Source organism: Carcharodon carcharias, chromosome 22, assembly GCF_017639515.1.
Source record: "Carcharodon carcharias isolate sCarCar2 chromosome 22, sCarCar2.pri, whole genome shotgun sequence".
NCBI classification, from domain to species: domain Eukaryota; kingdom Metazoa; phylum Chordata; class Chondrichthyes; order Lamniformes; family Lamnidae; genus Carcharodon; species Carcharodon carcharias.
Genome location: NC_054488.1, coordinates 34,953,924 through 34,966,515, shown reverse-complemented (window position 1 = coordinate 34,966,515; position 12,592 = coordinate 34,953,924). Strand labels below are relative to the sequence as shown.

Below are 12,592 nucleotides of genomic sequence, written 5' to 3'. Positions count from 1 at the left end.
TTAAATCATTTAGCATCGCACCCACCCACCCCACAGAAAACCAAATCAACTGTGATACTCTGAATCCTCTGGAGGGTGCCTGGGGCTAATGTTTTATTTCTACAACCCTTGGTGGTTTTACCATCCATTCTTTATAACAGGTAAAAGCATTAACACCAATGCGCCCATTATAAGCAGTGGCAGCTATGCTCAAAAATAGCAAGTGAGATAATATCTCGTGTGGCCTTATCCAAATGTAAACAATGTGCAGTTTGTTCAATGTATTTGATTGGTGGTTCATTTTGAATTCAACAATTAAAGAAATTAACTGCAAACAAACAAAATTTAAGATGATTGTCAAACTTTTATTTCCCAAATCAGTGATTCGGTCCAAAACCTTCAAAAGAACAAGAATGGTCAGGTTAGATAACTTCCAGAGACAGCCTGTAAAGAAAAATAATTGCTGCAAACAACTGTGACTGATGACAGTTTACCACTATACTTGCAAACCTTCTATTTTCTATTGTTCAAATATTTTGCATTATTTTAACTACTTGCTTTTTTACTGTTTGATTTAAACTTTAATAGATAGAAAAATAAATTTTACTATAGGGTTATGCTGCCACCTTCCAAAGGCAGCAAGATGTTCATGTTCTGCATCACCACTTCTACGCTCCAAGATCAACGTCTTTCTATTTGAAAATCAGTAGCTATATGCAACAATACTGGCAACAAATTGTCAAATGTTACAAAAGAAAGTTGTACCCTTGTTCAAAAACCTATCCCAGCAAGCAAATGTACGGTGGAAGACGGAATCAAATGAAAAATCTGCTGACACTCGTGGCCATGGGTATGAAGAGTGGCAATGTGCAAGATGTCAGAGGATTAAAACTAACCTTGGAACCATATCCTAGCGTTTTCAATACCAAGACAGAAGTTTCATGAGACAGATCCTAAGCAACTATGAAGCCAAATTTACCAGTGGGCTCCCATGAACCATTAGAATCACACCATGCAAGTCATTAACTTCCACATAAAATTGTTTATTTTAGCTAATAATGCAACATTCAAAGTTGCTTTTCAGGCTGAACCAGAAGGCATCTTTATATAAATTAACACTAGAGTCTACTTTTATCAAACTATATTTTCAGGGTGTAATACAATAAGCCAAAACTGTCTGAACACACTGTGAAGTATCACTCATATTTCAGCAAGAGTGAAAGACAGGGCAAGTTTTTCCTGAAGCTAGGGTTAAAGTATTTTAATGGATCAGCTTTAATCTGTAGCAGGGTGCACTGTGCCGATTTAACTGTTTATGGGTTTGGGTATAGAATGCAATAGTATTCCATTCCCAACATTAACATTCATTGCCTTGAGTTCACAAATGTCTGATTTTATATCAAAACCATCTGCAATTTCATTTCCTTTTAAGAGCCATGTATCATCACAATGGGCTACTGGCCAACTTTTGTACCTGTGGAAGTTTACTTAGCCTAGGAGATGGTGAAACATCAGGAAATTTTCAAGACGTTTTATCTGAGGAAGCATTGGCGGAAAGTTGCAGTGACAATTAACTTTGGGGCATTGTGTTTTTAAAGCAGAATTTAACAAGGTTAAGAAAGACTTTCAAGTACCCTTTTTCTAAATTCTGATACCATTCATTTTTAATGGCTCATCCTCAGCTGGAGTATTGCATCCAGTTCCAGGCAAGCACGTCAGGAAGGATGTGAAGGCATTGGAGTGTGTGTAGAAAAGATTCACAATAATGGTTCCAAAGATGGGGAACTTCAGTTACAAAGACAGGTTGGACAGCTGCTTTCCTTTGAGAAAAGGCTGGGAGGAAACTTGATAGAAGTATTCAAATCATGAGGGGGCTGGACAGAGGAGATAGGGAGAAACTGTTTCCACTCGTGAACGAGGCGTCTCAGATTTAAGTAATTGGCAAAAGCAAAAGTGATGAGAAAAAACTTTTTCACACAGCAAGTGGTTAAGGTCTGGAATGCACTGCCTGAGTGTGTGGTTGAGACAGGTTCAATCAAAATATTCAACTGGGAATTAGACTGCTATCCGAATGTGAAGGGTTACAGGGAGAGGGCAGGAGAATGGCACTAAATGAAATGCTCATTCGGAGAGCCGGAGCTGGCACGATGGGCCAAATAGCCTCCTTCTCTGCTGTAACAATTTTGTGAAATGTTTTAAGTGTTTCTAGATCTCAAGGCATTGGGAGGAAGGGCCATAGGGACACCAAATAAGTTATACAGATGTCAACTAACAAACATTTTTTGTGAAGATCACAAAGAAAAAAAAAATGCAATGCATTTTCAAATAAATCACTAAAGCTTTTCTGCATGAGAGATTTACTGGAGTCCTTCAGCCTCAGATTTACATTTTTGCTACCAAGACAGCAACAGGCTAAAGATTTTATACCCTATTTATGAAGTCAGCATATGCTGTGTTTTCATAAAATACACATGGGGCTGTACACTTTCATGAAATGTACATGCCAGTGCTGTCAGAGGTACCAAAACTTACACTGGAAGCTGATATGCCTCCAACCACAATATACTATCAGCAGCAAAATATAAACAGATGCTACCATAGTACTTATATTGGGTCTGCCATTTTCAAAACAGGCTATTGACAGGTTGAGGGGTCCGCTTGGCCAAACAAGTCCACAGTGCACTTCAAAAATTTGGGTTACTAACATTAGTTCATTAGGCTTCAACTACAAGGGCACTAGTTCAATCATAAGCTGTTTTGCAATAAACCAGGTATTCTGAACTAATATTCCTAGGTTCACTATTCCACAAAACAAATGAGAGGAAACAGAACTAATGAAGAAAATTCTACAAAAATTCCCTTCATTACATTGCCCCGCTTTAAAGAAAACAGAAAATAGCCCATTTAATTGAGCAAACACTTTTGATCAAAACAAAAGTATCATAGATATATCTACTATCTCAATGATATTTTGGAAATAATGTTATACTCCAAGATTGTGGCACGTTCCAATAATGTGATCAGAAAGAAGTTTACACAAGCACGTTTACCTCCATGCAGAATTGGGAGCAAATAATAACTAACCTTTGGTTTTATGTTCAGCAGCCTGCAATATAAAAAAAAGAAGTTATAAAACTGGGTGCATTTTATTAACTTACAATGATCAGAAAAACAAATTCTTACTAAGTCAGAACAAAGATGACCAATGTCAAATGCAGCACCTTTTTTTGAGCAGCTTCCTTCTTTTTCTTCTCTTCTTGCTTTTTCTTTTTCTTTTCTTCCATCAAACGGTCCTCTCCTTTAGTTTCTTGTTCTTTCTCACTATTTCATTAAACAGACAAAAACATTGGAAGAATTAAGCAAAATAATCCCAAATCAAACCTGTACTGCCAGAGTTGCAACTGAAGCTCATGCCAATAAAATGCCACTAATTGATATATTGAGTTAAAAATCACATGGTGTTTAAAAGATTTACTGCTGGTCTTCTCCATAAAATATCTTATACAAAGCTAAACATCTAGTAATAGTTTAACATTGTGCTAACAGTAATATATTGCTTCTAAAATTAGAATTGCCAGACACTTGCAGGAAATTGCAACACTACAAATATATGAACAGTTTTAAACTGTGGCAATTACTTATCCTTCTGATTGATGCTCAAAATTATTTGGTATGGTGATCCAAATTTAAAGTGTGGTATATTTTGCAAATACTAGAGAAGGTTTCAGTCTAACATTCTCATGAGTCTAAAGCTAGGGATCATAAATATAAGAGAGGCGCAAATAAATTGGAGTGTAATTCAGGAGCAATCTCTTTAGTCAGAATGTGGAACTCACTACCGCATGAAGGTGATTGAGATGAATAGCCTCACTGTAAAATGAAAGCATGGGTTAGAAAGAAATAGAGAGATAGGCTGATAATGGAGGGATGAAGTAAATAAAGTGAGTGGAGGCTCCTAGGGAGTATAAACACCCTTGTTTGTATGCTGTAAATTCTATGTAGCTGGACGGTTTAATGAGTCTTCCTTTGACACTAATTTTCATTTTCCACATCAGTTATCGGATTACTTTGAGCCGCTTGTTCTATATTACAAAAATAAAATGCAATGCACCTTTAAGTATCTGCAATTTCATTCCTAATGCTCTATTTACTATTAATTCTAAGCGTATGTGATTTCAGTAAAATAGCTTAAATAATCAGCTACAGAAGTGAAGAAAACCTTCAAAGTAAATATTTGTATTATAGTAGGCATCAACAATCTTCTATTTTGGAATTATTTAAAAGATTTGCAATTTAAAAAGACAGCAATTTTTTTTTAAACCCATATAAAAACACACATTCCCTCTCCATTTGGCCACCACTTGAGCCTGGGGAATTACCAAACAGCTTACAGTCTATACTTGGAGATTCATAAAACACAAACTGCTGTTCTTCTTTCCTCCCCACCTCCTCCGGCACAGCAAATTGGTCAGAAGAAGCATCGATCACAACTGACAGGGCCATCAGAGCCCTTGCAGCCCCAGTGCCAAGTTCCCAAGTTGAAATAAACTGCTTCAGGCCTACAAGCCACAGTGTTCCCAGTGCAAGCATAGTCAGACCAAAGAAAAATCGAGATGCATTTCAATGCATTCTCCTGGAAGCACTATGCAATCAGTTATGTTGACACTTCATAAAATATGTATACGAATGCCCACTGCCATGAAATGCACTTGGAAAAATACAATGATTTAAAAATGGGAATGCACACTTTATTACATAATTGTTTCATATGTGCATAAATATACAACTGTATATGTCTGATAACTTTACAAAGTATACGAATGTATTTTCTTGAGAAACAAAGCAGCCCACAAATCCATTATATCATTGCGATGCTGTTACTGACAGTAGCTTGCTATGCATGTTGAGAGCTGTAGTTTAAAATATTCAATATGTTTGCAGCAGAAAATAAACTTAGGCAGAAAATATAGTAGAATTTTTCAAGACGTTTGAGTGTTACTATTTTTGGCAAAAAAATTTTTGCAGATTATTAGATTATTACTCCATGCTTCAACTATTAATTGTACAACCCACAGACCAATAGACTTCTGTGGGTCAATGATTCAGCTCCTCCAGCTTTTTCCCCCAATCCCAAAAACTCAATTATTATTAAATGCATGGCTCAACATATCAAATTGTATTCATTACAAAGGGTAGGCATTTTTCTGAGACACACACACACTTCACTTTCTCTGCACAGGCGGGCACATTTCCAACCCTTTGTGATTTACAAAAGTAACAGGTCTTAATCCAACAGGCATTCCACTTGAGTGCAGTAAATTTTCTGCAATTCTCAGCATTTGATAAATTACTGCAGTCTATTCCATTTCATCCAAAATGATAATTCAAATTATTTCTAACATTAAAATTCCCAATATTTTGTGTTATGTTGCTTAATGCGAATTCTTGATTTCAATTTTCAAAGTAAAGCTTTGAATTATCAAGTAAATTGTGCCATTTGATTTCTTTACAACATTTTTTTTGATATTGAGTGTTAAAAAAGATCACAGGGTTTATCTATGAAATAGCACATTTCTGGGTCAGAATGTGCTAGCAAATAACAGCGAGCTTAATGTGCATGGTGTTATTAAGTGTGTAAATCATCCAGCAATTTGAGGAAGAGCTACCCTGTGGATTGCGAACCGCTAAAATTATTGGACAATTTTCATCCTTTGTCATTAGCCTTGAAAAAAAAAACAGGAGCTCACCAAAACCTCAGTTTCAAAAAAATGCTGAATTTTTGCACATTAACAAAACTCAGCGTTGAAAGTTTGTGCTGGCACTTAACATCACAAGAATTTTTTTTAATGATAAGACTTATGCTCCCACAATGCCACTCAATCTCTCGATGCAAAAAGGGAACAACTGAAATTGTGCAGACTCATTCCTGCAGATAGCAACCAGTTCTTAGAGATTTTTAAAATTGGAATACTTTACTACACTTTTTTTCTTTTCCTCAATCCAATCTGTCGCTCTATTTTCTTTTTTATATGTGATTGATCTTATTCACCTTATTACGTTCACCACTGAAGGTGGGTTGAGATAATGTTTCACCCCCTATTTATTAGTCCATTCATCAGTAAACAATGTATCTCAAAAACTAATGAACAGAATTCAACAAAACTTGACACACAGATAGGGTATGGTCCAAGAAAGAACTGATTAATTTTTGGCAAAGATGCAGATCCAGATCCAGATCCTGAAATCTTTTAAATGGTTTGTTAACACAGGGGGATATGACGACGTTTTTTTCAGAATGTTGTGGGTTTTATTTAGCATGTTGTGGATTGTCTCAGCTGCTGTGGTGGAACGTGTCATAGCTGACAACACGTGAGTAGAGTTTTCAGAACAGGTTGTTGGATGTAGATTGGTCTGAAGCTTCTTCAGTGAGAAAGGAGCTCTTAAAATACTTCTTTTTCAGCTCTGTAGTTACAGAGCTTCAACCAGGCAGGTTGAAGGAAGAGCTGCATAGTTGTAAGAACACTGAGTTAATGTAGCACAGCGGAGTATGCGCTCTACTGAGTGCCCTCTTCATTTGTCTCTTTCTATGTCACTCCCGTTTCTTTCCCAATCCTTCAATTGCATTAAATAAGGAGATAGACTGTTTGTCCAGTCATTCACCAAGATCCCAGATACCCTTTGACTTTGCCATGCTGTTGTCAACTTGCACTTCCAGCAATTTGTAATGCAAATTACTTCCAAGGTAAAGGGAAAGGTATAACTAACAGGAAATTCTAATCTGGGCTTCTGCTTATACAATTTCTATTGCTTAAAATATATAAGCATTTCCTTCTAATAATAGTTGAGGTAATACTTTATAGCCATGTACCTTATAAAAAGAGCCTTTACAGTAAATAGCTAGCAGGGAAATCTTGCAAAATTTGCTGGGTTTCAGATACACAATTAAAAGATCCAAGGGCAGGGACATAGGACAACAACAATGACAGTAAATGCCAATATGAAGATTTCAAGCAGAGGTGGATTAAAATATAGGAACATGAACAGGATGCGGTTTGCTCAGAACTAACCCAAACTGAATTGCTCAGCAGGTCAGGAAATGTGCAACTTGAATGCCACAAAATGGCTAATATGTCAAACCACAATCTGAAAATGCTCATTACCTTTTTATTATTCTTGTCATGCTCCTATGAAACAAACTTTGCTATAAATGCAAAGAACATAGGACTTGGGAGCAGGGGTAGGCCATTCAGCCCATTGAGCCTGCTCTACCATGCAATAAGATCATGGCTGATCTGGTTATGGTCTCAATTTCACTTTCTTGCCTGCCCCCATAGAGATAAATACTCTTGTTCACCAGTTGGTCATTTGTTTCATCATACTGTGCAGGAAGGATACTGATAGGATCAAGAAAGCAATGTTTGTAAAAAAAAAAACAAAACTATAAGAAATTGTAGGAGTAGGCCATTTGGCCCCTCAGGCCTACTCCATCATTCAATAAGACAATGGCTGATCTGACTGTGGCCTTAATTCCACTTTCCTGCCTGCCCCCTTAACCCTCAATTGTCTTTTAGATCAAAAATCTGTCTAAATGAGAGTATTCAGGTATTGATCTCAAATGCTCCCAATATAAAATTACCTTCAACTGGTCAATTTTCCACAGCATTTCACATGGCAACTCAAGACCAAGCATTTATGGGAAACTGGCTTAAAGAGCAGGGGACAATTGGATCAAGGCATGCAGGTTTACTTCGGGCCCCTTCATAGTCATATTTCTGTCCTTACTTTTAGATTTGCATTATATAAATAACTATGTCCAATTTAGAATGAAAACTGCCAATTATAAAACTGCCACATTAGAACTGTATCCTATTGTCAACGGCAAGAGGATGTTATTTAAACAGAATGGTTACAGCACCAAAGGCCAGTCAGCCAGTCATGGCATGCTGGCTCTCTGCAAGAGCAATCTAGCTAGTCCCACGACCCTGCCCTTCCTCTTTACTCCTGCAATTTTTCCTCTTCAGTTCTTGTCCCTTTCCCATTTGAAAGCCTCAACTGAATCTGCCTCCATCACCCCCTCAGGCAGTGAATTCCAGATCCTAACCAGTCGCTGCATAAAAAAGGTTTACCTCATGTCAACTTTGGTTCTTTTGCCAATCGCCTTAAATCTTAATCCTTGCGTCAACGGGAACAATTTCTCTCTATCTACGCTATCAATGCCCCCTCATGAATTTGCATACCTCTATCCTCTCAATCTTCTCTTAGCTAAGGAGCACAATCCGATTTTCTTCAGTCTATCAGTGCAATTGAAGTCTCCCATCCCTGGAATCATTCTGGTAACCTCTTCTGCACCCTCTCCAAAATCTTCACATTCTGCCTAAAGTGCATTGGCCAGAACTGGACATGATATTTTAGTTGTGGCTGAACCAGTTTTTTATACTCTCTGCCGCCATATGTTTTGCCATGGTTCATCCAGAAAAAGGAAAGGTACACGTTGCACCACAGAAGACGAAAAGTTCTTTACTGAAGTTACTGCTGAACCCAACAAAACATCGAATGCAATAACCCAAAAATGGGACAAGTCAACCCTCTGTAGCAATTGAGATGCCTGAATGAGTTAGTCCTGTAGCAGTCCAAGGCAGTGTTGGGCGATTGGACCAGTCAGCCAGGTCACTAGAAGTGAAGCAATCATCAAGAGCTGAGAATCTTCTCCCCTTTCCTAGCTCCAAATCATGGAACCAAGCCAAACCTTAACTCAGAAGTGCTCACAGACAAGCAGTGCTGGTCAACCATGCCTTACACAAGCCGAACTATTCCAACATTTTTGACCATTTTCCTACTTTTAAAAATTACAGTGTAATTAAAGTGAAACAAGGTTTCATTGGCAGTTTCCAGTACAATCATAGATCCAGGAATTCATTGCGGAAAATGTTGACTGGAGATATGCGCAGGCATAACATTACCAGTCTTTCTCTTGTGGTGCTGTATGTGAAGATGTCAGAGAATATGGACTCTGTTGTCAGTCTTTGTTGTCTTCAAGTTACTGTTTCTGCCTCTTCTTGCCTTCATATCTCCCCTAAACATGTTTTGCTTTATTTCTGTCCTCTTGTACTTCTCATTATTGAAATTTGGAGTTCTGAATAAAAGCACCCTGAATTTAAAATGTTTCCCTCAATTTAAAAATGTATTCAAATGCTTACATACAAAGTACTGTTGCAGAGTTATGTTTAAAAATGAAATATTTCATATTAGACAATATTTAGCTCAAGTCTTAGGCATTTAACTTTTGCTATAAAAAGGTCACACCTTCAACAGTTGGATATCCATGAAAGATCTACATATCATTTTCTGTACACATAATCCGACTGAAGATGTGCACCTGCATTATGCAGTGCCTGTAACTTCTTAGGCAAACCACTTTAAATGGCTTTTCACTCATCTGGTATAGATGAAAATTGTATTTAAGTTACCTGCTTCTTAGTTTTACTTTCTATGAGTTTCTGGCAGTTAAAGTAATTGTTCACACTGAAAAAACATTGGCTGAATAGGTGAATGGTAGATACTGAAAACAAAAACAAACTTCTGGAAAAACTCAGCAGATCTGGCAGCATCTGTGGAGAGATAAACAGATAATGTTTCGATGGGCTAGAAATGTTAACTGTTTCTCTGTCTCCACAGATGCTGCCAGACCTGCTGAGTTTTTACAGCACTTCATTTTTATTTCCAATCTCCAGCATCCACAAAATTTTGCTTTTATTCTAGGTGAATAGTACACAATTTAAATAGGAGCAATACTTTAAATAAAAATTCTAATTTCTCCCAACTATCATTAGAGTATATCATTGAGCAAAGGAAATGCTGTATGGCATTTTACAATTCTTGCTCCGACTGTCAGCATAAACCTTCATCTAACAATGCAACTAAAGTATACTAAAACTCTCCAAAACCTGCAATCTTTATGGTATCAGACAGATTTCTAAAGGTTGATTCACCTTGCAGCGACGTAGGCCCAGGATGAAACTGGTCAAAACTGTTCAGGAGGCATCACAGTATCATTGTCAGTACATTGTGAAAGGCTCACATCAAGATTGCAAAAATCAAAAGGCATAGTGCCACCCAATGGTAAATTATTTCAGTTCCTATTCCTGATGCATTTCATTGCCCATGGCCACATATTTAGAAAATGTACAATAAGTACTCTAGTTTTACAAAAGCTGCACAATAACAAACTTTTTGAGGATTCACTGGAACACAGGGCAATACAGTAACGTGTGCTTTTATGGACAGTGCAGAACAATTCTATGTACCCACATTTATGTCACAAATAGCACTGCTGTGAAAGTTTCAGATTTTACTCTGGCAATCAAAAATATTTTGATCACAAAATGCATTTATCAAGATGACGATGATTTTCTGCTTGCAAGTTAGTTAAAAGTATCGTTCTTCACTGGAACATTATCAAAGTATCCAGCAGCAGCTTGCTAGGAGTCTCAGAACTCTCATTCTCCCATAATCCATCTCAGTTTGGTTCTCTTTCACCTGGGCCAGAAAAATGTCCTACAACACACACTGAAGAGTTCCGAACAGTGAAAATAATCAATGTACCCAGATTAAATCATCATTTCAGACACAAGTCTCTTGCATTTTCCCCAATGAGATCCCTTCTTGAGCCATGAAAGTCCATATTAATTACACTTGCAGCAGCCACTCTGGTTGTTCCACTGATTAAGATAGTCATACAGTTGTCAATGCTAGTCAGGTCAAGTAGGCTTAGTGAAGGACTCACCAGTGTTGTACAGAGGGAATTCTATAAATTAGAGGTACCACTTTTCAGTTGGGATGTTAAACTGGGAACATTAGCCTTCGTATTTGATTTATCCCTGTTGCATGAATAACTTCAGCCAGTTATGCCAAAAAGTTATGACCTGAAACAGTGGCCCAGGTTGTCCGGTCAGTGATGATGCTGAGGCGATCGCTATGACTGTGACCACAGTGCACCCTATCCTTTCTGCATCCTTCCAACCTGTATGTGCGAACGCACGCACGATAGGATTGGGAGATTTGGGGGCGGGTAGGATTGGGTTACGTGGTTATACCACTGTTACGCCAGAGATTAAATAGTGAATCAATTCTAGTGCAAGTATCATGTATATAGCCCAATTTTCTAAAAGAGATCAATGTAAGAGATAGGGCATGGAGGCACCGCCCATCAGAAGTTTAAACTTCAGGCAATTTCAGCGCTTTTGAGCACCAGTCATGACTTCCGATTATGTCCTAAACACAGGATGCCTCAACAATCGCCACAACTGAAGATCTGGCCCATTAACTCTTTCTCTCCTCACAAATGCTATTGGATTTGCTGAGTATTTTTAGCCATTTGCCTTCAGCTGGGCAGAAAAGATCCTATGGCAGTAATCAAAGAAGAGCAGCAGCATTCTCTTGGCGCCGTGGCACATATTTCCCATGACTAACATCAATGAAAAAAATTAATTGGTCATTTATCTCATTGCTGTTTGTGGGAACTTTGTGGACAAATTCGTGGGCCCTAAATTACAACCATGGCTGCATTTCAAATGCACTTGACTGGTTGTGAAGCACTTTGAAATGTTGAGATTGTGAAAAGCGCCATAAAAATCCAGGTTCTTTCTTCCTTTTAAACTAAGTGGGAATAATCCTAGAAACACAGTGACAGGAATACGCTCCCAGATTCCATTGCTGAGCAAAACTGACTGGTTGATCTTTCAACAGTGTCCTGAGATACTGCACACCTCTGCAGATAAGGAGAGATACCTACAGGTGGAAACACATGGATCATCAAAATGGAATTGTGGATAGATAAAGCCATATGGGACTGTTTATACATTAGGCACTGGATTTAAAAGCAAGGAAGTGGCATTGAATTCACACAAGGCATTGCTTCAGCCAAAGTTGGAATATTAGAGCCATGGAAAGGATAGAAATATTCACTAGAATGGTAACCAGGAGTTAACTAAACAACGTTTCAAAACATAAAACCAGAAGTTTCATGCCACAATATTTGTAACTCATGGGTAATCACAATCAGATGTGCTAAATTACAGCTCCCTCTTTTACTACTTCAGTTTCTCACATTTTTATATTTCAGTTGTGCTCCACACTTCCCTTGTGGATTTTTAAATGTTTAGTCTTTTTTATTTCTTGTTACCAATCATTTTAATGACAAGTACAATCAGGTAGGAAATATTACAAGAGGCTAGAGAAGCAAGGACAGTGATTTCAGCTACAATAACACAATAAATATTACATTCCCAGGATAACAAAAAAAAAGGGAAGAAAGGCAAGTGAAAACAGAGTAAGAACCAAGAGGAAAACAGACGGGGACTGTTTGAAGAGGAACACCGAGGAACCTCTGTGGGGAAATAAAACCATAATTCAAAAGCAGCTCGAAGTGAGGGACCTTGTATTATGTTATTAGTCCATCACTATCTGATTTCCCCCTCCCAAGTGCCAATAACGTGTTGAGGCTGTGGTGTGGAACAGCAAAGCAAAGTGACAAATTTGAGTAACAGAGAAGGCAGCAGATCTGGTACAGAAAAGAAAGAAATAGCTGCATTAGGTTAGTTTAATTCACTGGACA

General features: G+C 37.8%; 1 protein-coding gene across 8 annotated transcripts in view; it reads right to left on the bottom strand.

Annotated features, from left to right (window-relative positions):
- LOC121293617 (trinucleotide repeat-containing gene 6C protein-like) overlaps positions 1–12,592 on the bottom strand; it is a 229,758-nt gene that overhangs the window by 189,118 nt on the left and 28,048 nt on the right. For all 8 annotated transcript variants that reach the window (XM_041216744.1, XM_041216747.1, XM_041216740.1 and 5 more), the window contains exons 3-4: positions 3,201–3,300; positions 3,064–3,085 (exon numbers count right to left, since the gene is read on the bottom strand). In XM_041216744.1, coding sequence (XP_041072678.1) covers positions 3,064–3,085; positions 3,201–3,300 — 122 coding nt within the window. The remainder of the gene's footprint in view (positions 1–3,063; positions 3,086–3,200; positions 3,301–12,592) is intronic.